The sequence below is a fragment of the Drosophila arizonae genome, chromosome 4 (genome assembly GCF_054131065.1).
Source record: "Drosophila arizonae isolate 15081-1271.41 chromosome 4, UAZ_ARI_1.0, whole genome shotgun sequence".
NCBI lineage: Eukaryota > Metazoa > Arthropoda > Insecta > Diptera > Drosophilidae > Drosophila > Drosophila arizonae.
In genome coordinates, this window is record NC_142924.1 from 14,489,909 (window position 1) to 14,511,816 (window position 21,908).

Below are 21,908 nucleotides of genomic sequence, written 5' to 3' on the forward strand. Positions count from 1 at the left end.
TGATTTTAGCCATTCACACAAGTACGTAGCTGTAATCGAGGCGTAGCGATAGTTACGTAGCTGCGATGACAAAAGTTGATGAAAAGATAATACAAAAACATAATTACACTCAGCCACGCAATTAAAGTCATCTTAAAAACAAAAATAGAACTTGCTAACAAATTGTGATAACAAAAACACCCTAATATGCTGCCACACATAAGTGCCGAAGAGAACATTCCACCCGTGGGACGAAAAGTGTATATAAATCCGAATTTTCATAGTCAAGTGACGAGTGCGCTGCAGCCTCAAGGCCGACAGAGTCATGCGCTTGAAGCATGGGAACGACCAGCCATACATATAAATCCGTATTTTCTGCAGCGGCAGCGTGAATATCAGTTACAGCAAATGCAACAGCTTCAACAAGAACAACTGCATCAGCAACAAATACAACAACAGCATCAGCAGCAACAGATGCTAAAACAACAACAACAGCAGCAACAGATGCTACAACAACAACAACAACAACAACAGCATGTTACGTATTATCAGCAGCAAACTGTTGCTGCTGCATTGACGCCGCCTCCTCCCGCGAAAATCATAAGCAAAGCAAGCACCTGCCTGGTACGCAAGCAGCAAGCAGCCCCACCCATTCAGCGATGTGTACAACCTCCTCTAGTTAGCATAACCAAGCGAAAGCTCGTTAGACAAAGTGCACTCATAGTAAAACCAGCTGTGGCTACAACTGCCAAGCCCACAACTACAGTTGTAACTGCCGCCAAGCGAACCAAATACAAGCTAGTGCGCGCCATATCCCTAACCGCACACAGCAGCACGCCCTTGGTGAAGAAACGTAGAACTAAAGAATTTGTGGCTCGCTACGCATTGAGACGCACTAATGATGCAATCGCTGGCAAAAAATTGAGGTAAGTCTCTAACATAGCTTCATCAGTCTCCTGAAATAGTTCTGCTAACCAACTCTACCGCAGCTTAAAGAAATCAAGCATTCTCAAACCCAGCGTAAACAAATCGCTAAGCATGGTGAGCATACATGGCGTCATGTACAAGAAGACAGCCAAGAATAAGCTGACCAAACTGGATACTAATGCCTCAGCGAAAAAGTCTGTGCCAGCTCAGCAGCAGAAGGCAAATGGCTCGATTGGTCGCACGTTGTTTGTGCGTGGCACCAAATTCGTCCTGGATCCCTCTGGCTGCCGATTGACCCGTGTGCCTGCTCACAGCTCGCCATTGATCGTTAATAAAAGCTTGCGTCGGCGCATCGACATTGGTGGCTTGACTTATGTCTCCTCGCCGAAGGCACAAAATGTTTTCATACGCACCACAAATCATGTGTCCCGTGCCCATTTGATGACTGCCAAGCAGCGTAGTCTTCAGGTGCTGAATCGCTCGCTTGTGAAGACAAATGTGCCATGTGCTATCTACCAAAGACTGGGCAAGTGTGCGGCTCACAGTCGAGGCAAGTGTCGACGACTGCACGACAAGCGACAGGTTGCCATCTGTCCAAGGTAAGAAAAAATTAGCTCTCTAGACGTGGACTTGAACTCCTGCTCATGGTTTTCTTGCAGCTTTCTGCGAGGTGAGTGCACCAAGAAGGAGTGCCTGCTCTCACATAACGTGACGCTGGAGAAGATGCCTGTGTGTCGTTACTTCTTACGGGGCGTCTGTGTGCGCGAGGATTGTCCATATCTGCATAAGAAACTGAGCCGTAAGGCCGAGATATGCATTGACTTTCTGCGTGGCTATTGCGCGCGTGCCGCTGATGTAAGTTTTGCTCCATTTTCCAATCGATTCTTATTAACTCCTCTCAATTTTCAAGTGCAATATGCGACATGAATTTGTCTGTCCGGAATATGCGCGTCGCGGCAAGTGCGAGCTGACCAACTGCATCTACTGCAAGCAAATGAAACAGCAAACAAAATTATCTGCAGTGCGATCTACACCTAAATCCAAAACTAAACCTAAACCCAAATCTAAAGTACAATCCGTTCCAGCTATTGCTGAGGCTGCCGTAGAGGAACTGCCCGGTAGCTCACGCTATTTTGTTTGCGAAAATGATAAGTTTCAGGTAGAGGCAGACAGTCAGCAGAAGGATGATGAGCAGGAAGTTGAGGCTGAATTGGATGAAGAAGCCTCGCTCAGCAGCAGTGGATTGCGTCAAAGGCCGAAACTGGGCCAACTGCCCGCATTTATACCCTTGGGTGGCAGCGAGCAGTGAACCAGATGACGGCCTTGGACAACTGTTTCAGGTACAAATTAATTCTTTTAAGTATATAATTAAGTAGTTGGCATAAGTTTTAATTTCCTTAGTTCATAGGTTCAAAAACAAATCCAATAAAGTTCACGCTATATTCAAAAGAAAACATTTGAATGTGGCATTTATCAGTCACAAAAATATATTTATACACTTAGAGAGATGTTCAAGGTATTTAGCTAAAACGAATCGTCCTCGCCATCATCGTCGTCATCATTATCATCTTGCTCTTCGTTCTCCACCTCGTCGCCCTGCACATTGCCGTACATTTCAATTTTACTGTCCAGAAAGCGAAAGTCCTTCAGTATGTGCAACTTGTTGCTGAACCCGGCAATGGACATGAAGTTGAAGGGATTCGTTTGCCACACGGCCGAATAGCTGGCTGTGTGCTCCACAGGAATGTTGGCCTGCAACGCTCCATTGAGCGTATAGAACTGCACGTGATTGTGCTCTCCACCAATGAGCACTGAGTCATCTACAAACTCACAGACATGGACGCGACCAGGGTAATCAAATGTGCGTGTGCATTCCATTGAGCGCAAATGCCAGATGGCTGGACGTGGACCACCACCACAGACCAGCCAGTCATTATTGACGGACACAGCGCCAATCCATTTGCCCCAATCTGGACGCAGTAGTTGCGCATTCTTGTGCGGCTCTAAAATTGCGGTTGGCTCCTTTTGTTTGTCCGACCAGAAATGCACAGTGCCGTCCTCACCACTCGAGTAGATCCGGCCATCCGGGTGGCCGACAACGCAGTGCACATAGTCCGTGTGTCCGCGATATTCGCGCTGAATTCGTCCGTCTTCCAGATCGATTTTATAGACGACGCCGTCGCCGCAGCCAGCATACAAGGAATCCGTTTCAGTGCATAGCCAAAAAGAGTTGACATCTGGCACCTCTACTGCATCCACTTGCATGGGTATTTTGATCTCCCAGGCACGTTCTGTGCTCAATGTTTCCTCTTCCTCATTCCACTGGATTCCATAAATGAGTCCAATGGCGCCAACGATTAGAAAATCGCGATGAAAGGCAAGACAGTTGATGTCCACATCGCAACCCTGTGGAAATACCTTCAGCTTTTTCGGCGGCTCTTCATTTGTTTTATTCAATTCATTTAAACTGCAAACAAATTTCTTTAGTCACAGAAAAATGCTTTGATCTCAAACAATTTACCTTAGAACAAAAATGTCGCCAAACAGGTTGCCAGCAAACAGGAACTTCTGTGACGTTGATATAGCTTGAGCCAAAACATTGTTATATGCACGTTTTAAATCTGTTTCCTTCATTTTTGTTGATATATTCCTAGCAATCCAATCCAAAACGCGTTGTTTACGCCGGCTGTTCCTAATAATCGAATACACCCGTAAACTATCGAGCTAGCTATCGAGCTAGCATGGTTTTGCCAATCGATATGTTGATAATATCAACAAGGTGGCAGCCTTGGAAAAAATTTTGGTAGTCAATTTAAATGAATATTTTAAGTTTAATAACAATAAGTGCTTCTTGCATGTCATTGCACTTGACAACCAATAAATATTAAATGGACAGGATATGTTGACAATTTTTGCATTTACAGTATGATCTTTTTATATTATTATTTTTTTTTTTTACCATAAATTTTAAAATCCAGTTTCCGAAAAAATGCGTTTTTGTTTTAAGCGAAGTTCAGTGACATTCGAAACCTGAGCAAAGGTGAGCTGCTGCTGATGACGTTGTAGCCACTGCTGGAGGAAGTTTCTTTATTTTACATTATAAGTATTGATTTGTAAACAAGACAAGGCAAGACGTTTTTGCTAATGATTTAATGAACGCTCATGTCTTTTATTTTAATTTGATTGTTCAGAATTTTCCTCATCTGGTTTTGTTTACAATCTGTATAATTTAATCGCCCAATTTTTGGTTTTAGAGCCCACTAATTGTGTTGTTGTTTTCATCTAAAGTCGGCTGACGACTCTAGTATTTTGACAGCTCTAATTTAAATGCAAATTTGAATTTACATATTCATTGCGCTTAATAATTAATTATCGATGTCAATTTAAGTGGCGCCAAATTGCCGACGTCGTCACAAAAATCAAATAAACGAGAACAAAAAGCTTACACAAAACATTCCACAAAAGGCGTAAAGTAAAGTATATAAAATTTGTGCGTTATTCAAGCGTAAATGCGGTTTTCTAGAATTAAAAAAAAAAATAATAATAATAAACAAGTTTTTACGCATTTAAATCAAATTTACTCGAGAACTTAAATCAAAATTGAAATCGTCTGGCAAATTAATTAAAATTATTTGTTTTAACGACTTTCTTAAAAAAAAAAAGAGAAGCGAATTCGCACGTCTTGGGAAATACCAGACGCTAAACAAAAAAGAGCGAAGCAAAAAAAAAAAAAATGCAGCCGTCTGGCGCCAATCAATTTCTTTGCCTTGAGGCCCGATCAGCTTTGACTAATGATAAAGTCAATAATCTGTTTGTAAAGCGGATCGTCATGGGAGTTTGTTATTGGCTAGTGGCCCAGTATTTTACTTTTCTTTTTTTTTTTTTTATTAATAATATGGTTTTGTGTTATGGGAATTCCCAAGCTGTTTAGATTTCTTTCGCCTTGTTTGTTGCTCTTTCTTTCTTCTTTCTCTACTTTTTTTCTCTCTATTTTGTTGTTGTTTTGTTTAGAATCGTTAGTTTCGAGCATGAACTGAAACTAATCCAACCGGATCTAGTTTGAGTTTAAGCATTCTAATTTGTTGCTTGTCTTTTGTTTCTTCTAGAAAGCATTTAAGCGAACGAACATCGAGCATTGAACAGCGCTGAGCTAAATTGCTATCACTGCTGACTACTGGTTATACGCATTCACATTTGTACATATTCATTTCGCATTTCATTTCTTTAATTAGTTAGCTTATATCAAATATTAAATCAGTGGCTTTGGGCTGACGTCAACATTCGATTTGTTCTGCTCATTTGTTGTGGGCGTGGCTGGCTGGCAAATTAATTGCAATCGAAGCCACGGGGTGAATACACCTTCAATGCCATTAGAGTTCTGCGCTTAGTCTGAGAGAGTTGGGAGCCAGGAATTTTCGGGTGCATCTACCTTTTCTAAGCCATGTTTTGGTATTTCCAAAAAATGTTGGCTGTCAAGGCCAACTGCTTTCTCCGGCAAGGTAAACAACATGTAAGGCGCCAGCCATCGACCGTTGACAACAACAAAAGTACAGCAATAAATACATAATAATCAAATAAAAAAGAAACTGTAAACAAATTTCTGCTGGGTGTTTCCCTGGTAAGAGATTTGCATATATTTACATACAATTTAAAAGCGACATTTCGAATAAATCTTTTTGGCTTCTGTCTGTGGAATTTTGCTTCAGTTAAGGCATTTAAATTGGTTTAATTCGTTAAGATCTGAATGTAAATATTTTTTTATTGCAGCTCGATCAACCAGTTTAATGCGCCGAAAATGAATAATGTCTCCGAATCAAAAGATATATATTAGGAGATATGTATATATGTGCTTAAACTTTTATGATGTGCCAATAAAACAAATTGGCGGCTGTTTCTAAAGAACGGGAAGTGAAATGTTAAATACTGGATTCTAGGCTAGAGCCAGAGCTAGATCAAGAGTATTTTGCATATTTTCTAATTTGTTTCTTAGTATTTACTTTGAATATTTATTAATGCTCGCATCGTCAAACAATTTTATGCAAATTTAATAAAATAAAACAATTCAGAGTGCTCATGTGGGAAGTGCTCGACGCGCAGATAGCCTGTAAAGCTTGTTTTATATTCTCACACATAATAAAAAAAAAAAACTAAATAAATACATCTTAAATACAATTGCAACTGGATATTTTGTATAGAATTTCAATTAGAATAGACTCCTATTAAATACAATTGCAACTGGATATTTTTTATAGAATTCCAATTAGAATAGCTCCTTTGCTAGCATGAGTGTGTGCATGCATGAAGCAAACTGTTAAAGCTTAATGGGAACGTTTTTATTATTAGCTATAAACTTTTCTAAGTAGGCACCGATGTTAATATGTAAATATTTAAATACATATATTGACGGGAACTATTTAGAATTAAAATGTGAAAACTACGGACAAGGTGCTCTCAACTATGTATTGATAATCTTAAATATATATAAGATAATAATTTTAAAATATGTATTTTTAAATTTCCCACTTATACAGTACTAGTTGGGTTTTCGCTCTCTCTCACCTGTTTAGTTGAGGTGTGAATTAATTGAAGGGGCTTTTCGTACATACGAAAATGCCAGTTACATTTTTGTATCGCATTTGTTTATTTATTTTATATATATTATTTGTTTATTTAGTACATTTTATTAATGCGATAGACGTCGACGCCTTTCATTAACAACATTCCAAGTCGGCGCCAAATTAATTAACTTCCATTTCAGTTTAATTATTGCATTTAGTCTTTATTGTTTCTTTTTGTTGTTATATATTTATTTATTTATTTTTATCAATCTGCGCAGCTAAGCAACAAACTGGAAAACTCAAAAATCACAGAAAACACAAAACACAAAAATAAGAAAAAACTAGAACTTAATTTACATACGTATTTATTTGTTTATAAAACCAAATATTGATTCATCTTCGAATTCCGCTTAAATTCGTATGAAAGTTGCAAACGAAATTAACTTCGACTCAGCCTGAGACGTAAATTAATATTAATAAAAAAAACTGAGCGAAAATTAATAATATTAAACGGAGTCCCCATGGTTTTTTTATCAAGAAAAAAAAAATGCGCAACAGCAGAAAGAAAGAAAAAAATAGAGAGGGAGAGAGAGAGACGCGTATTCAAAACAAAAACAAACCCAACTGTCATATTTCTGTATATAAAATCTTTGTTAAAGAATTCCGAATTTCGCATAATTAAAGCCAAATTTGTCACGAAATGCTGTGGTTAGGCTGGCAACAGCTGTAAGACCTGTTTCGTTGTCTAGCCTCTAGCTCTCTCTCTTCCTCTCTTGCTCTTCCTTACTCACTCTCTATCTCTGTCTTCTTTACATGTATATTTTCCTGGAAGCTTACGCATGTCTTTAGGCAAACCCCCGTTGGGATTTGATTCAAACAGGAAAATACTTGAACCTAGGGCTAAGAGATAAGAGCTCTTCTCTGATATGACGAATTAAAAAAAAAAATAATAAAAACAATATTCAGACAACTTGTTTGTTGTTATAACAAGCAGCTACCGCTTTGTAGAGGACAACGTCATCATGATTATACAAGCAAGCGAAAGAGAGAGTGCGAGAGAGAGCAGAGATGAGAGCACAGATTTCAGCTGTGATCTGATCAGTCAGCGGCGCAAAGAGCGGCTCAGACAGTTAACCGGCAAAAACAAAATAACAAAAAGCAAAAACACAAAAAGGCGAAAAAAACAAGCTGATTTTGCTGTTGTTGTTGTCTTCTAATATCACATATAAAATATCACGACATCGTCAGAATGAATTCAAACTGAGACGAACGTTGGAAGCGTGCAGAAGCAAATCGTGAATCATATTACGTATACGACGCGTGCTAGTGACAATAAAAAGAACAGAAAACAACAACAACAAAAGCAACAAATAACAACAAAGTGAGACAACAGTAAAATGGAATTGAGCAAAGAAACATTGAGTGTGAGTGCGCTGATTGTCGGCCTGTTTATCATGTGCCAGCTGGACAGCAGCTCCGGCTATGCCATTGGCCAGGCCAAGTTCGGCAACATCGAAAAGTTTCCCTACCAAGTGATGCTCATCGGCAAGCAGCTGTGGCGCAAGCGCATCCTCTGCGGCGGCACTCTGCTGGACAATCGCTGGGTCCTCACGGCCGGCCACTGCACCATGGGCGTCACCCACTTCGACGTGTACCTGGGCACCCGCAGCGTAGAGGCCACCGAGCAGCTGAATGGCCTCGTGCTGCGCACGAATAAGTTTATCGTCCATGAGCGCTTCAATCCGGAGACGGCGGCCAATGACATAGCCCTGGTCAAGCTGCCACAGGATGTGGTATTCACATCACGCATTCGACCCGCTGCTCTGCCCAGCAGACAGCATGCGGATCAGTTCACGGGCAGGAGCGTGGTGGCCAGCGGCTGGGGTGCCATAGTCGAGATGACCAACTCGGATGCCATGCAGTACACCGAGCTGAAGGTGATCTCCAATGCGGAGTGCGCCGAGGAGTACGACGTCGTCACCTCGGGAGTGCTCTGTGCGAAAGGATTGAAGGATGAGACAGTCTGCACCGGCGACTCGGGTGGCCCACTGGTTCTCAAGGGCACCCACACGCTGGTGGGCATCACGAGCTTTGGCCCAGCTGACGGCGAGGCTGGCGGCGGCTGCGAGCGAACCACCGTGCCCGGCGGCTTCACACGGGTCACCTACTACCTGGACTGGATTGAGAGCAAAATTGGCAGTCACAAACATCAGCAGCAGAAGCAGCAGCAACAGCAACAGCAGCAGAAGCAGCAGCAACAGCAACAGCAGCAGAAGCAGCAGCAGCATTCACAGCAACAGCATCACATCTATCGGGATGACAATCTCGTCTAGAGCTCTGTGCCCTGTGGCCAGTGAAGAGCAGAACTTTGACTGAATCGTCTAGCTTTATAGAACGTGTGATATTTTGTAAATACTCCAATTCTCACTTAGCTAATTTCCAAATTGTGGCATGAATTTGTTTTAGTATATAACTATTTAAATATCTATTATTTATTCTAATTATAAGTCAAAAGTCGTCAATCTGCGATCAGCGCGAACTTCCCTCTACAAAAAGAAAGCAACAAACCAAAAGTTGCTATAAAAATAAAAAAGGTTGAAAACATTTTAAACAACAATAACAAAAAAAAGAAAAAAAAATCCCATTTTTGTATTACTTTTACCTGCTTAACGTCGATGAGGGTATATTGGTTTTGTGCAATATAATGTAACACACAGAAGAGACACATTTCTCATAAAGACTAAATTAAATTATGTAGGCAGCTTTCTTCTCTCTCAATTCCTATTACTCAGTTTAAATGTCGAATCAGCTCAATGAATTACTCTATGCAAATACTGAGCAAATACATATTCAATGCATTCTGTTCTCTTCACTCCAATTACTCCAAATATGCTCACTAACTTCCAATAGAGCAGAACTAACTTAACAGAGCGTGCTTGAGTGACATTTTAGCAGCTATAAAATGGCGAGCCTCTTTAGCTATAAAAGAGCGAAACAAAGACCGCTATAAAACGACGAGCCTGCTTGAGTAACTTTGTATCAGCTTTAAAACGACGAGCGTGTTAGTGAGCATAACAGGGATTTCGTCTGCTATAAAAGTGAGAGCTTGTAGATGAGCATAAGAACCAAATAAGCAAAGGGCGCTTGAACGACATCAGTTATAAAAGTGAGAGCTTTCTGTTGAGCATACGAAATTGCAACAGGCATTTGAGTGGCGTTTGATCAGCTATAAAAGTGCAAGCCTGCAGCTGTGGTCCCTTAGTTGAGTTCTTAATTTGTTGCAGAGCAGACGTGTAGCAGGGCTCGGTGAACATCACAATAACGTTACTGATTATGGTATGTCGCAGTCGCAGTGAAAGTAAGAAGAATACTAATCAAATTCATATCAACTAAGCTTAGCGTATATTGAAGTCAGGTATACCCAAGCAGCAAACTCTTGCTTGTTTATTTTCGTCATGGTGATTTGAAGCAAACGGAATTCCCGCAAGATCAGCGATCGCTAGAGATAAGAAGAAAATAAGCTTTTACGTTGCCGATACGATAATTTCTCCAGCTAACTGTTTAAATCGCGCGAGCTTTACATAATGTTTTATTTTTATGTGGCGTTTGACACACACTGTTTTACATAGAGTTCGTTTATTTGCCTAGCACTTGACAGTCGAGTTGTTCATTGAAAGATCATCAGCCAGAACTTCAAAGTCCACTCCAGTTGTGCCCACTTCAACGCAGAGATGACGCAGTTCCGTGATAAAACAGCCGGATGATGATGATTCCATTCCATTCCGCTGGCCGAGAATAACAAACTCAAACGGACTTTCAGTTTTGTTTATATATGAATTTATTTATGTGCGCTGTCATAAATTATGCCAATCGAATTCCATGCTAGAACTGTATCGGGATTTATTTTGGAGATGACGTACTCATTGATTTATCAATTGATGTCAATCTGCTGCCAGCTTAACTCGAGCTGATTAGTCATTTGTGTCATATCCTTTAAGAGCTCAACTTGAACAGGTGCAACTCCACATTTATAAATGATATAACTCTAGTTTTAGTTTTAGTTTCAGTTATTAAAAAACAGGTTATTTTCTTGATGTTTGCCAAGTAGCACGTGGAGAACTGTTCACAAGTCAAGGTAATTGAATTGTGATGTTTTCTACTACAGATGCATATGTATATCGAGTGTGCCCTTGAGTTCTCTATTAAAACTTACATATAACTAGCTAATTAGTAAAAACGTGATTCGAACTTAAAAAGAAAAGAAACAAAACACATTTGCATTTTATTAATTAATGATAATAAAAAATTCAATTGTTTAATAAGAGTTGAGTTAAATGAGAAATACTTTCAAATTTGTTTTCAATTATTTTTTATTTAATTTTTTTTTTTACATATAATTTTTATTGTGTAAAGTACTTAGAATTTGGATTGCTTTTGGTTTGCTTTTGGTATTTATCATAGTTTAAAGCGGCTAAAGCTCTTCGCCTGGCATAAGCAGGTCACAAATCGATATATATACATATATGTATATCTGTGTATATAAATATATTCTGGTGCGTAGCTTTCATTGGTGCAAATTCTTGTGCTAGAAAAGTTGTTCTTGTGCACTGGGTTAACAAATTTTGGACTCTCGCTCCTTCTTCTGCAGCACACAGTCAATGGCCTCGACGACCTCCATGAAAATGTCCTCCACATCGCGCTCAGCATTGATCTGCAGCGGAACAGAATATATAGAGGGAATGTATGTATGTATGTATGTATATACAGTCAGAGGGTGATCTGCTTACCGTCAGCGTCTTCTCCTCATAGAGTGCGAGGATGTCGCTCGTGTTGCGCTTGAAGGTCTGCAAGCGGGAGCGGATGGTCGCCTCGTTGTCGTCGGCGCGCTTCACTGTGGCAGCGGCGGCGCGTGCCAGGATGCGCTTGAGCATCGTTTCCTCCGAGCAGTCGAAGTAGATGGCCAGATCGGCGGGCGCGATTTGTGCCTCGAATTCAATGCCCTGATTCTTCTCGCGCGGATAGCCATCGATCAAGAAGCCCTTCGAGGCGCCCTTGGCCCGGGTAATGGCTGCATTTAGCAGCGAAAGGACCTCCGCATTGGGCACCAAAGCGCCACTGACCATCAGCTCCTGCAGCTCGCGTCCCTTGTCGGAGCCAGAGGCGACCTGGCAGAGCAAGTTGAGAGAAGAGAGAGTTATTAGCATAGCAATCCCAGGCTGTTCCAGGCTGTCTCAACTCACCTCATCCCTGAGCAAATCGCCGCTGCTCAAGTGTGTGAAACCGTATTTCTCCACGATCTTGGCGCATTGGGTGCCCTTGCCGCAGCCGGGGCCGCCCAGAATCCAAATGATGGGTATATCAGACTGTAAGAGAGCAGCAAAAGCGGGATTGATTAGTAGGACACAAAGAGCCAACGGCGAGCAATTGCAATTAGCCAGGTTAGTGTACACTGGTCGGACGAAAGCCTTAGTCGAGTTAATTCGAGCAGAGTTTCAAGAACATTATCTTTGATTTAGAATTGGTTCTCTTTTTTTGTTTTTTTTTTATTTTTTATTTTAGTTTTTAATCTCTTTTTGATCAGCCGCCACATCGCATGCGATATACATCAATATAGATATCGTAATATACATATATAATTGGCGTCTATATGTTGTGGGGCTACTTACGACGGATTGGGCCTTACGGCGTTGCTCCGCTTTCTGTTTGTCTTGGGCCTCCTTCTTCATGGCCATTTGGTGACACATAAACAACTACACACGAATAGGTAATGTAAGAAAAGGGGCACATGTTGCGTATACGTAATCAAATGCATTTATTATTCTATTTATTCTCTTACGTTGCCAATGACAAATTGGAATCTTACAACTTTCATTTTGCAATTACGATATTTTTAAATATATAAGGAAATTTTGATTAGGAAAATCTAATTTGAGAAAGTTATAGAAAGCTAAACCTAAACTGAATATAGTGGGAGTCTATTGAAAATTTTGATTATTACATTTATTTTTTGTTTTACTTATCTATTATTTAAACAAATGCATCGATTATGAATTTAGTACAAAAATTCTAAATACAAACGACTTTTTTTTAATTTATTTTTAAAATTTTAACTTAATATGTTTTACTTTGTAAATCTAGCTGACTATGGCCCATAAATCAATACTAAATAACTATGATGGCAATGTATAAAGCAAATGCAATGTATACTATTTAAACTACATAATAAATTATATGGAAGTCGATAAAATCACTAACCATATAGAGTGGACATGTGGAACAAATGTTTGTGTGTTATATGGCTAGTGATAAAACTGATCTCATTTATTATATGGTGCAAACAGAATATATATTGCATCTACTTGAGTGTTATTAAGTCAGAGCTATTGTTAAAATATAGTTATTAATTATATTGGCAAAGCGCCAATGGCCAACCGCAAACAACTGCATAATACTCGCTAAATTTATTATAAAGATATTTAAAGAGCTTTATCTAGAAAGAGAATACAAAACACTTCATTCAATATGGATATATGTAGTTATATTTAAAAATAAAATCTCCCTAAGTTTACAAAACCGATATACCCCAGTCTGCTCGTTGAGCGAGCATAATCAAACAAAATTGTTTGACGCCAACTTTGAAATATACACAATTAGTACAGCCTTCAATATGCGCTATATATACAATTATTCTCTCTCTCTATATATATATTATAGTTGTACATATATATAGAATATATATATTATGTATATTGCGTGTGTTTACAAATTGACATTGATCTTGAACGCACATAACTGTATAATTGAGTAAGAGTGAGAGGGTTTGAGATTGTTGGATGCTGTGCGAGTTTGGATCTATTATATTTATGTATGTATATATGTATGTATACCACCTAGTTAACGGTTCAATTAGCGCCCCATAGAGCGTATAACTCATCGACTTTATATAGCACTTGTTTTATATATCCGTTTATTGTTCAGATTAAACCAAACAAATCAAAATTGATAAACAAATATAATTAAGTTTTACTGCTGCCGCTGTTTATGTAGTTTTATGTGGGTGTATAGCCGGTATACATATTTATATATATAATTGCTACTGCTCTGTTTTCTGTATATATCACATATAATATAGAATAACCTCCCCTTGGTTATTGCTTCGGCTGTTCCGCATTGTCGCACCTTTTGAACGAATTTCTTTTAGAATTTAACCAAATTTTATATATAATATATATAGAAATGAAAACAACAATATGAATGAATTTCAAGTTCTTCTTGCTCTAGTTGATAATGTGCAGGTTGTTTTCCTCATAAATAAAAATATTTCAACTTTTGTATTTTGCGGCGCATAAATTTGGACCTCGCTCTCTTAAGCTCGCACGAGTTCTTTTCACGTCTTTCACATCATTTCACATATTTCTTTTTTCAGCTAGGTGTGGGAAAATCATAATGATGATGATAATGATGATTTTTCAATGGCACGGCATTTACGTAACTCGTTCAGATTCCGATTTGGATTTGGTTCAGTGACCTATGAATGACATTTGCAAGGATATATCGAACGTTTTCTTTGGCACGCGATGCATTGTAAATTTTTGATGAAACAGTTGTTCAGGTTCTCAACTATTTAACCTTTTACTTTTTTTATAGCTCCCAAACGGAACTGAAGGAATTTTTATTATGGCTCCACTAAGTTTGTTTTTGTTTTGCTTGCAAAAATTCCATGCGTCGCGACTTTGTGTCGTCGCCGATGCTTAAACAATATTTAAAATCAAAGCCAGCTTTGCTATCAAACTACTAATGCCAAGAGTCCGGCATGGAGTCGCCATCGATCGACTCATAAAAGCCCGGTTGACTCGACTATTTCAATGGTAGTTCTTCAATAAACACATTTCGAGGCAAAGCGCTCGCTAATGAATCAAGCCCAGCCAGAAATTCCTGGGACCAGCTTCACCTGTCGTGCGATTTATGCAAATTTTTTGACTTTGACGTCATGAAACTTGACTTGGCTTGGAATGTGAAATTGTGTTTTGTTTCTTCTGCTGCTTCTTCTTCTTTTATTGTCATTTGATACGTTAATTTGTGGCTCAGTTATTTGAATGCCCTAACCGACAGTGGCGATCGTTTGATTTTGTTATTAATAATGTTATGTATATATGTCTGTATATGCTATTCAGCTGTATCAATCGAGCTCATATTGGAATGTCTATCCTCAGTCTGTCAGATTTCAAGCTATAATCATGCTAAAACTTTTCATAGGTGCGTCACATCGATCGCATCATTATATAGATCGCGCAGACCTAATAGTTTATAAATATAGTTCCTCTATATACTATATTTGATAAAAAAAATGATTTGAATATAACATTTCACCTTGCCATACGTCTAAATTTTTATATCATACACATTTATATACAATTATTTTAATATCACATTCTGCTATAATAACAACCTCTGTCTATCTCGCTCTAGCCGCAAGAGTATTCAGACTTCGGTTCCTTCTTTGCCTAACTGTTTTCTTCTTGTTTGTTTTTACGGCTGTTTCTTGTACAGTTGTTGTTGTGGGAATTTCACAGGCACTCTGGTTACCGGTATTCATCTGTTTTGTTGTGTTCGGCTCTGTTATTTATAGCCAAACAGCTGACGCGCAAGCCCAAGCAAAACGGGAAAAAAGTCGGTGCATAGGAAAGTTGATTTGCTTGCAAATGTTTGTTTGCAATTGGTACACTGTACGTGCATGTGTATGTGAGCACAAGGTCAAGTGTGTGGGAATGCAGTCAGAGCTTTGAGTGGAAGGTGCGAAGGTCAATCGAGCCGAGGATTGCACTGCACTAATCTCTCTAACAACAATTCGCCTGCATTTGTTTTGCTTCTGGTATCGCAAATCGCACACAATTGGGAAAGCCATAAATTGTTTTTAGAGAAGTAAACTAGTACACACACACACACACACTCGCACGCACACACACCGACTTACCATGACGATGTATATGAGGTATATGCGACGCTGCTGTGAGCCTTGTGCTTTTGTTGTTGTTAATAAAATAAATCGTGAAATGCTTTTCGTTAAAGAGTCGCGCTGCTTCGGCGTGTTGTTGTTGCTAATTCGCACAGATTTTGTTTTGCTATTGCTTCAACTTGATTCGCTTGGTCGCGTCTTTTCCGTTATGTCGAATTTCCACCCTTAATGCAGCGTGTGTCGGGAGCGACTGAGCGCAAAGCTTTCGCTAACGGTTTCGACAAGCTAATGCCATGCAGCTTTGCTATACGAGCTTTTAGTTTTTTTTAGTTCTGCTTATCGCGCACTATGGTGCATACATATACATATGTATGTATGTATATGAAAACTAACAAAAAAAATCTGTTATACTTAACTTTTTAATTTCAAACTATAATTTTTGATTACTTTGTCAGCGCTATAATTTCTACATCACTTAACGGCCAATTGAGATTTTTGGGCCATGATTTTTGTTGATTATCTCCATGTTGGGCTTCACATCCTCAAAGACAGCATTAGCATCGCGATCGCCATCGATCTGCATCGTCTTGGCGGCATACTGATCCAGCACTGGCTTCACATTTTTCATATATGCCTGGGCCGTAATGCTAGTTCGTGCATTCAGTGAGGATCGGCGCGTGTCTATCGTCTCCTGCCCCACACTCAGAGCAATTACCAAATCTGGAGTGCCAACCTGCTGCTCCAAAACAGCGGCATCGGCTTGGTTTGTAGGATAACTGTGGAATTCTCGCAGGCTGTATAGGACAACTGTCTACGCTGCCTACTGCATAGTTACCCATCTATTACAAAGCCTCGAAGTCCCGATTTATTACTCATTAGTTCCTGTTCCACTAACGGCATGACCTCAGCTAACGGCACCAATTGACCATTATTGACTACCTCAGCGAATTGTTTACCCTTAGGCGTGTCGGTCTCAATCTGCGACAGATTCTATGTTAAGTACAGATTATCGATTGCTTTTAGCACTTGCCTCATGGTCTATAATAGCATTGATATCCACGTGCTTATATCCGTACTTCTCCACTATACTTTGAGCGAGCGTAGTCTTACCGCTGCTGGGTCCACCCATAACCCAAACAATTGGCACATTCTGTGTATTCAAATATTAATTAGTGGTCTAATTACAGCTTAATAAAAACTCTACCATATTTAAAAAAAATAAATAATTTCCGTATTTTATATAAACAATTTTAACAATTTTAAAAATGCCTAGACAATGATGACAATTTTTTGATTGAATAGTTTTTAGCTACGCAAGTCAACCAAATAATTAAAGAGCTTTTTATGGACACGCATATAAAATAGCAATTATTATTTTCTATATGGTTATACAAAATACATCTACCGGAGTAGTTATTAACTGATATAATAAAGAAACGCTTGTATGTGTTTCGATTCGCTTACGGATATGACGAGCAGCGGTGCTCGCTCTTCTGCTCGCATCTGCTGCCGTTGGCAGTGGAGCATCTCGATGTGGGTGGGAAATGGTTCGTCGTGCTGTAGAATAATCACGCTGAAGGTGGGTGTCTTCGGTGCACTTCGCCGGAAACCGTCGTTATGAAGATGCAAATCAAAGGTGATCTTAAAGGTGCGGATTGTTGAGTCTACATCGCAGTGGTAGTCCTCGCTTTGCAGCCGTACTATGTCCAATTTTTCGAAAGTTTGTTGAAATTTCCTGTAGCTTGCCTCATCTTTTAGTGCATCTATAAGGCTTCTCCCTGTCGTGCTTGCCCTTTTGCTAGCTAGCTCTTCTTCTGGCTCTGACTGCGCTCTGCGCTTACGTGTGTCAAACTTGAAGGCGTTAGGCTCATTATTTATGCTGATCTCGTCTGTGCTTGCTTCTGAGCATTGATTTTTTATTTGCTGCTTGAGCTGCACCATTCGCTCGAACGTAGCGTTGTAAAATTGGGAGACTTTGATGTGCAGGGGAACAGGCTTATTACTTAGAGAAGCATCCAACAGAGCCCAAATGCAGTCATCTTTTGTGACCACGTCGCTGGAGGCTGTTCGATACCCTTCCTGATGCCTGACAACTATATAACCGGCGCGTGTCAAAGCCGAGTAGACAAAATAATTGTTATACTTTTCACTAGCCTCCTCACCAAGCAGCAAGACGTAGGCCTGCTCGATGGATACAATCAATCCACAGTACTCTAATTGAAGGCGATTCTGTTGTGAAAATAGACAATATGTTTAGCAAATATTATCATATAATATGAAAAGAGTATACACACTAGTTCCAGCAGAAATAAAGCCTCGTAATATTCCAAATAGAGTTTCCCTTGTTGACTGTAGCCAAAGCTCTCAAACTTTCCATCTTTACGCACGACTTCAGCAGCCTGTTGATCGTCGCTCCATATGGCTATAGCGCGACCTGCCTGGCGCTCAATACGTCTAGCAGATAATTGCAGGCGCAAATTTGCTGTAATAACAAAACCAAATGTTTATTTTATTCATTTTATATACTAAACTAAAAACCAAATTCACCATAGGTATTTTTTAACTCCTCATTTTCCTCTGCACTGCCTTCAAAGCTGGTGCGCTTAAGCCCGTTTCTTGGTGATTCAACTTCAGGATGCCGTTGTGCTACAAGTTCTGAAGCACTATAGACATTTTTATTATGTAGTTCTTTTATATTTCATTCAGTACTCACGTTAAATATTGAGTTTTAGGATAAATTTCAATTGTGTTTTCTTGCGCGCCGCTCATTTTCGTAGCCACAAACAGCTGTTGTTGCGGCGCTGCCAGACCAATTGCAAAAGTAAATGTGGAACGAGTTCGTGGTGGAGCGAACATCCAGTTCATTTCTTTTCGCTGGCTTTATAATATTTGAGAAATAAGGTAATTTCCGAAGATAATTGTGCTTTTTACATAAACTGAATGTTTATTTGTGTTTACTAAAGCTATATTGGTTAATTGGTGCTGACTGCCATAACAATTTTAAAACGTGTAAAACCAATTCTAAGAGACTGCATTGATTGCATGCACGTTTTTTTGTTAATGTTTTCCGCGGTCACCAGGCCCCCACCCCTTACCAAAATCGTAAATTTGCTGTTAGTAAGCAAACGTTTACGCCACTATTACCGCAACATGGAGAGCACATTGCTGTCGCCACCTGCCTCAGTACGTGGCATGCGTGAGCTGCAGCGCGCGGAGTTTCAAAAACATGTGCAAATCCCCCGACTACGAGTGCCTGAATCTCAGGTGCAGCGTGTGATCCCGTTGGTAAAGAAGCTGCTACTCAAAATGGAGCATCTGCACCCAGTACGGGCTGTGGAGAATCAACGTGAAATACTATTGCATCCAATACCTGTTAAGAATTGGGAGTCACTACCCACCGCCGAGCTGGAGCAGCAGCAGGTGACGCAAGAGAATTTCAGCCATGCAGATCTCGAGTTAACCTACGAGAACTGGAGCGCCAATGAGATATTGAAGAGTGTGCTGCCAGAGAACGAGGAGGGACTCTCCTCCTTCTCGCGCATTGGCCATATAGTCCACTTAAATCTGCGTGATCACCTGCTTCCTTACAAACAGCTCATCGGCGAGGTGCTGCGCGATAAGCTGCCCAATTGTCGCACCGTGGTCAACAAGGCGGCCTCCATTGACAATACCTATCGCAATTTTCAGCTGGAGCTGATTTGCGGTGAGCCAGACTACCAGGTGGAGACCAAAGAGAACGGCGTGCCCTTTGAATTTGACTTCTCGAAGGTCTATTGGAATCCACGTCTGTCAACTGAGCACGAGAGGATTGTTAACATACTAAAGCCTAATGATGTGCTCTACGACGTGTTCGCTGGCGTTGGTCCCTTCAGTGTGCCGGCGGCCAAGAAGCGTTGCAAGGTGCTGGCCAATGACCTCAATCCCGTCAGCTATCAGTGGCTGCAGCACAATGCCAAGCGCAACAAGTGCTTGACACATATCAAAATGTTTAATAAGGATGGCCGAGAGTTTATCCTAAAGGACTTGCGGGAGGATTTGCTAGAGCGTTGGCGCACATCAGCTGCAGCTGAGCCTTATAACATTCATATAACCATGAATCTACCAGCAATGGCTGTGGAATTCCTGGACGCATTTCGTGGCTTATATACGCCGGAGGAGCTGCCAGAGGAACCCCGCTATCCACTAGTACATGTCTATTCCTTTGCCAAGGGAGAGAATACCAAGGCGCTGGTGCAGCAGCTGGTGGAAAGTAATCTAGGCGCAGCACTGGGTGACGAGCTGCAGGGGATAAGCTTTGTTCGGAATGTAGCGCCCAACAAGGACATGTATAGAGTTTCCTTTAGGCTAACCCGAACGCTCTTAACCACGCCCAAGCAGCTGCTGGGCAAGCGCCCCTGTTCCACAGGGGAAACAGAGGAGGAGCAGGCTGTTGCTGCCACTAAAGTTAAATGTGTTTGACTAAGCTAAAAATAAAGTTTATGAAGTTTCTATAAAAAATGAATTCGTGTCTCTTCTGTTGTATTTACAGCCACGTCGTCATGGGTCGCAACAAGGCCAATGCCAAGAAGGGAGCGGGAGCGGGCGGAAGTGCAGCTGCTGGCAAAGCAAACGCCAAGCCTGCTTTAAATAAATCCAAGAAGGCCAAAAACGTCTTCAAGGTGGCCAACAACAAGGGCAAAAAGAAGCCCAAGGAAGTGAAGGGCAAGCTCAAGCAGGTGAGCCAAGCGAATCATCCAGATCTACCATGATTCCCAGACATTAAACTACCTCAATTTTCTCAGCTCAAGGAGACTGTAAAGGCCAAGCAGGAGAAGGTGGACGAAACACTGAAGGTGCTCCACAAGGATATGGTCGTTAAGAAGCCCAAACCGGCTGCCACGCCCATCAAAAACAAAAAGAAACCCGCAGGCAATGCCAGCAAAGTCTCCGATACGCTGGGCAAGCTAAAGTTCTAAAATAGCATTCAAGTCAATCAATGCGATTTGTTGATAATGTTAGTTCAAAAGATTTTACACATATATCTATGTACATATATATATATATATAAATATATATAAAACTGTTCGTTCAGACTGTTCAGCTGCATGTTCTATAATTGAGTTCGAATTTATATTGAGAAAACGTATTGGATATTTTGTCTCATATGAATCCTAGCAAGTCAAGTTAGCATTGCAATTTTTATAGAAGCCGTTTTTATAGCACCTAGATAAAATTCGATTGTATTTAATCTACAATTATAGCTACTGTAAAATGCTCTTGAATTGATGTGTAAATCTCTCTAATTGGACTGATAAGAAGCTTAACTTAGTCTATCCGTTTACTTTTCTTTTCTTATTGAACTTTCAGTCACTCCAACAAACTTTTCACTCATTTCTATCTATTAGAGAATTATTATTTAAAATATTTTCGTTGGCAACCAATTTAGATAAATAAAAGATTCAACTGATAAATATTTGCGCATATATATTTATATATAAATAAGTAAACCATACACCATATTTAGCCAAGCTCGACCCGAGCAGGGATTACGCCCTATACTAGGCATTAAAGGACTAGTGGAGCTCCAGGCATCATCACAGCACCATCTGGAACAGTTGGCGTGGGTGTGAGTGTTGCGGCTGTTGTATTGGTTACCTGCCAGCCAAATAGATCCCGCACAATCGCGTCCAGCTGGACAGTGTCAATGCCCTCTGCTTGGAGCTGGTTAAACACCGTCTGGGTGCTGGGCGTGGCCAGCCAACGCTCGTAGACGACCTTCAGGGCGCTCAAACGCTGATAGAACTGCGCAAAGATGCCGCCTTGCTGCACCTTAAGCTGCACTTGGGCGTTGATGGCATAAAGTGGGAAATACATCTCCAGCTCATTGAGGAATCCCTGCCAGCCGAAGACGGTGCCCGATAGGTACGGATAGCGATTCAGCAGTGAGGTGCACACTTCCACTGGTTCCAGCTCGAACTTGCCCGAGGAAGCCAACAGCTGTTGATCCACCCACTGCCGGAACAGCAGCACCTCCGGCTGGGCGAGCAGGCGCCAGTAGGCCGTGAAGCCCGCATTGCTGTTCAAGATGCGCACGAAAGCCTGGAACTGTCCATCGTTCAGCAGGTAGCGCACAAACAGCTTCTGCATGGGCTTAAACTGTATTTGGCCATAGATATCCGTTAGATCCTGGGCCAGATTTGGCGGTGGTCCGACCGCAGCCTCCTGACCTTGTATTATAGCAGCGTTGCCCAGAGCAAAGCCCAAGCAGAGCACAAAAATCCAAGCGTATGTGGCAGACATGTTGGGAATATAGAGGATGGAATGTGCTTCTGGCCAATTCAGCATCCCTCTTTTATGCCAAATATATATTTACATAGATCAGATAAGCCCAAAGAATATTCCATGAAATTTGTCGCAGCACCGGCTGCTACTGCTGTTGACATACCGAACGATAAGGAAAGTCATCCGATTCGATCTGTTTATAGTTGGATATGGCGCTGACGTCTCAC

General features: G+C 40.7%; 9 protein-coding genes across 15 annotated transcripts; 4 read left to right on the forward strand and 5 right to left on the reverse strand.

Annotated features, from left to right (window-relative positions):
• Positions 1-16: 16 nt before the first annotated feature.
• On the forward strand, positions 17-2,360 carry ZC3H3 (Zinc finger CCCH domain-containing protein 3). Its single transcript, XM_018006754.2, has 4 exons — positions 17-905; positions 969-1,505; positions 1,566-1,761; positions 1,817-2,360. Exons 1-4 carry the CDS (start codon positions 187-189, stop codon positions 2,213-2,215), a joined length of 1,851 nt encoding a protein of 616 aa, XP_017862243.1. The 5' UTR covers positions 17-186; the 3' UTR covers positions 2,216-2,360.
• Positions 2,275-3,766, reverse strand: thoc6 (THO complex subunit 6). Its single transcript, XM_018006755.2, has 2 exons — positions 3,428-3,766; positions 2,275-3,373 (listed from the first exon to the last, which is right to left on the reverse strand). Exons 1-2 carry the CDS (start codon positions 3,538-3,540, stop codon positions 2,431-2,433), a joined length of 1,056 nt encoding a protein of 351 aa, XP_017862244.1. The 5' UTR covers positions 3,541-3,766; the 3' UTR covers positions 2,275-2,430.
• A 2,765-nt stretch (positions 3,767-6,531) lies between these two features.
• On the forward strand, positions 6,532-12,935 carry LOC108614719 (brachyurin). Of its 4 annotated transcripts, XM_089467186.1 has the most exons (3): positions 6,532-9,800; positions 9,859-11,902; positions 12,024-12,935. In XM_089467186.1, the coding sequence occupies exon 1, from the start codon at positions 7,862-7,864 to the stop codon at positions 8,795-8,797; it is 936 nt and encodes a 311-aa protein (XP_089323312.1). In that variant the 5' UTR covers positions 6,532-7,861; the 3' UTR covers positions 8,798-9,800; positions 9,859-11,902; positions 12,024-12,935. The 4 variants fall into 4 exon arrangements, with proteins under 4 accessions (XP_089323312.1, XP_089323311.1, XP_089323313.1 ...); XM_089467185.1 differs by having other exon boundaries at positions 9,859-12,935; XM_089467187.1 differs by having other exon boundaries at positions 9,864-12,935.
• LOC108614466 (Adenylate kinase 1) lies at positions 10,817-15,683 on the reverse strand. 3 transcript variants are annotated; one of them, XM_018008605.2, is made up of 5 exons: positions 15,439-15,683; positions 12,131-12,214; positions 11,705-11,827; positions 11,252-11,629; positions 10,817-11,175 (listed from the first exon to the last, which is right to left on the reverse strand). In XM_018008605.2, exons 1-5 carry the CDS (start codon positions 15,439-15,441, stop codon positions 11,077-11,079), a joined length of 687 nt encoding a protein of 228 aa, XP_017864094.1. In that variant the 5' UTR covers positions 15,442-15,683; the 3' UTR covers positions 10,817-11,076. The 3 variants fall into 3 exon arrangements, with proteins under 3 accessions (XP_017864094.1, XP_017864093.1, XP_017864095.1); XM_018008604.2 differs by lacking the exon at positions 15,439-15,683 and adding an exon at positions 12,301-12,351; XM_018008606.2 differs by lacking the exon at positions 12,131-12,214 and having other exon boundaries at positions 15,439-15,682.
• Positions 15,599-16,765, reverse strand: LOC108614467 (adenylate kinase 1-like). Of its 2 annotated transcripts, XM_089467191.1 has the most exons (5): positions 16,625-16,765; positions 16,451-16,570; positions 16,256-16,398; positions 15,868-16,196; positions 15,599-15,808 (listed from the first exon to the last, which is right to left on the reverse strand). In XM_089467191.1, the coding sequence occupies exons 1-4, from the start codon at positions 16,625-16,627 to the stop codon at positions 15,896-15,898; spliced, it is 567 nt and encodes a 188-aa protein (XP_089323317.1). In that variant the 5' UTR covers positions 16,628-16,765; the 3' UTR covers positions 15,599-15,808; positions 15,868-15,895. The 2 variants fall into 2 exon arrangements, with proteins under 2 accessions (XP_089323317.1, XP_017864096.1); XM_018008607.2 differs by lacking the exon at positions 15,599-15,808 and having other exon boundaries at positions 15,822-16,196.
• Tsen54 (tRNA splicing endonuclease subunit 54) lies at positions 16,578-18,189 on the reverse strand. The gene is made up of 4 exons (XM_018008603.2): positions 18,134-18,189; positions 17,968-18,083; positions 17,715-17,902; positions 16,578-17,649 (listed from the first exon to the last, which is right to left on the reverse strand). The coding sequence occupies exons 1-4, from the start codon at positions 18,187-18,189 to the stop codon at positions 16,837-16,839; spliced, it is 1,173 nt and encodes a 390-aa protein (XP_017864092.1). The 3' UTR covers positions 16,578-16,836.
• LOC108614468 (uncharacterized) lies at positions 18,184-20,515 on the forward strand. The gene is made up of 3 exons (XM_018008609.2): positions 18,184-18,321; positions 19,949-20,135; positions 20,202-20,515. The coding sequence occupies exons 2-3, from the start codon at positions 19,959-19,961 to the stop codon at positions 20,373-20,375; spliced, it is 351 nt and encodes a 116-aa protein (XP_017864098.1). The 5' UTR covers positions 18,184-18,321; positions 19,949-19,958; the 3' UTR covers positions 20,376-20,515.
• On the forward strand, positions 18,191-19,921 carry LOC108614464 (tRNA (guanine(37)-N(1))-methyltransferase). Its single transcript, XM_018008602.2, has 2 exons — positions 18,191-18,321; positions 18,384-19,921. The coding sequence occupies exon 2, from the start codon at positions 18,463-18,465 to the stop codon at positions 19,876-19,878; it is 1,416 nt and encodes a 471-aa protein (XP_017864091.1). The 5' UTR covers positions 18,191-18,321; positions 18,384-18,462; the 3' UTR covers positions 19,879-19,921.
• Positions 20,516-20,863: 348 nt separating the features above from the next.
• Positions 20,864-21,888, reverse strand: LOC108612659 (protein G12). Its single transcript, XM_018005611.2, has one exon. It carries the CDS (start codon positions 21,742-21,744, stop codon positions 20,965-20,967), a length of 780 nt encoding a protein of 259 aa, XP_017861100.2. The 5' UTR covers positions 21,745-21,888; the 3' UTR covers positions 20,864-20,964.
• Between the last annotated feature and the right edge of the window lie 20 nt (positions 21,889-21,908).

Excerpts from the sequence above, each read along its gene's own strand:
- LOC108614464 (XM_018008602.2), top strand. The coding sequence starts at position 18,463 with ATGCACGTTTTTTTGTTAATGTTTTCCGCGGTCACCAGGCCCCCACCC.
- thoc6 (XM_018006755.2), bottom strand. The coding sequence starts at position 3,540 with ATGAAGGAAACAGATTTAAAACGTGCATATAACAATGTTTTGGCTCAA. Across the intron at positions 3,374-3,427 it reads GGCGACATTTTTGTTCTAAG|TTTAAATGAATTGAATAAAA; the intron begins GTAAATTGTTTG and ends ATTTGTTTGCAG.
- LOC108614467 (XM_089467191.1), bottom strand. Across the intron at positions 16,399-16,450 it reads ATGCTATTATAGACCATGAG|ATTGAGACCGACACGCCTAA; the intron begins GCAAGTGCTAAA and ends AATCTGTCGCAG. Across the intron at positions 16,197-16,255 it reads CGAGGCTTTGTAATAGATGG|TTATCCTACAAACCAAGCCG; the intron begins GTAACTATGCAG and ends AGAATTCCACAG.
- LOC108612659 (XM_018005611.2), bottom strand. The coding sequence starts at position 21,744 with ATGCTGAATTGGCCAGAAGCACATTCCATCCTCTATATTCCCAACATG.
- LOC108614466 (XM_018008604.2), bottom strand. The coding sequence starts at position 12,336 with ATGAAAGTTGTAAGATTCCAATTTGTCATTGGCAAC. Across the intron at positions 11,828-12,130 it reads GCCGTAAGGCCCAATCCGTC|TCTGATATACCCATCATTTG; the intron begins GTAAGTAGCCCC and ends GCTCTCTTACAG. Across the intron at positions 11,176-11,251 it reads ATGAGGAGAAGACGCTGACG|ATCAATGCTGAGCGCGATGT; the intron begins GTAAGCAGATCA and ends GTTCCGCTGCAG.
- ZC3H3 (XM_018006754.2), top strand. The coding sequence starts at position 187 with ATGCTGCCACACATAAGTGCCGAAGAGAACATTCCACCCGTGGGACGA. Across the intron at positions 1,506-1,565 it reads CAGGTTGCCATCTGTCCAAG|CTTTCTGCGAGGTGAGTGCA; the intron begins GTAAGAAAAAAT and ends GTTTTCTTGCAG. Across the intron at positions 1,762-1,816 it reads ATTGCGCGCGTGCCGCTGAT|TGCAATATGCGACATGAATT; the intron begins GTAAGTTTTGCT and ends TCAATTTTCAAG.
- LOC108614468 (XM_018008609.2), top strand. The coding sequence starts at position 19,959 with ATGGGTCGCAACAAGGCCAATGCCAAGAAGGGAGCGGGAGCGGGCGGA. Across the intron at positions 20,136-20,201 it reads TGAAGGGCAAGCTCAAGCAG|CTCAAGGAGACTGTAAAGGC; the intron begins GTGAGCCAAGCG and ends CAATTTTCTCAG.
- Tsen54 (XM_018008603.2), bottom strand. The coding sequence starts at position 18,189 with ATGAGCGGCGCGCAAGAAAACACAATTGAAATTTATCCTAAAACTCAA. Across the intron at positions 18,084-18,133 it reads CCTAAAACTCAATATTTAAC|TGCTTCAGAACTTGTAGCAC; the intron begins GTGAGTACTGAA and ends AAATGTCTATAG. Across the intron at positions 17,650-17,714 it reads CTTTATTTCTGCTGGAACTA|AATCGCCTTCAATTAGAGTA; the intron begins GTGTGTATACTC and ends TTTTCACAACAG.
- LOC108614719 (XM_089467185.1), top strand. The coding sequence starts at position 7,862 with ATGGAATTGAGCAAAGAAACATTGAGTGTGAGTGCGCTGATTGTCGGC.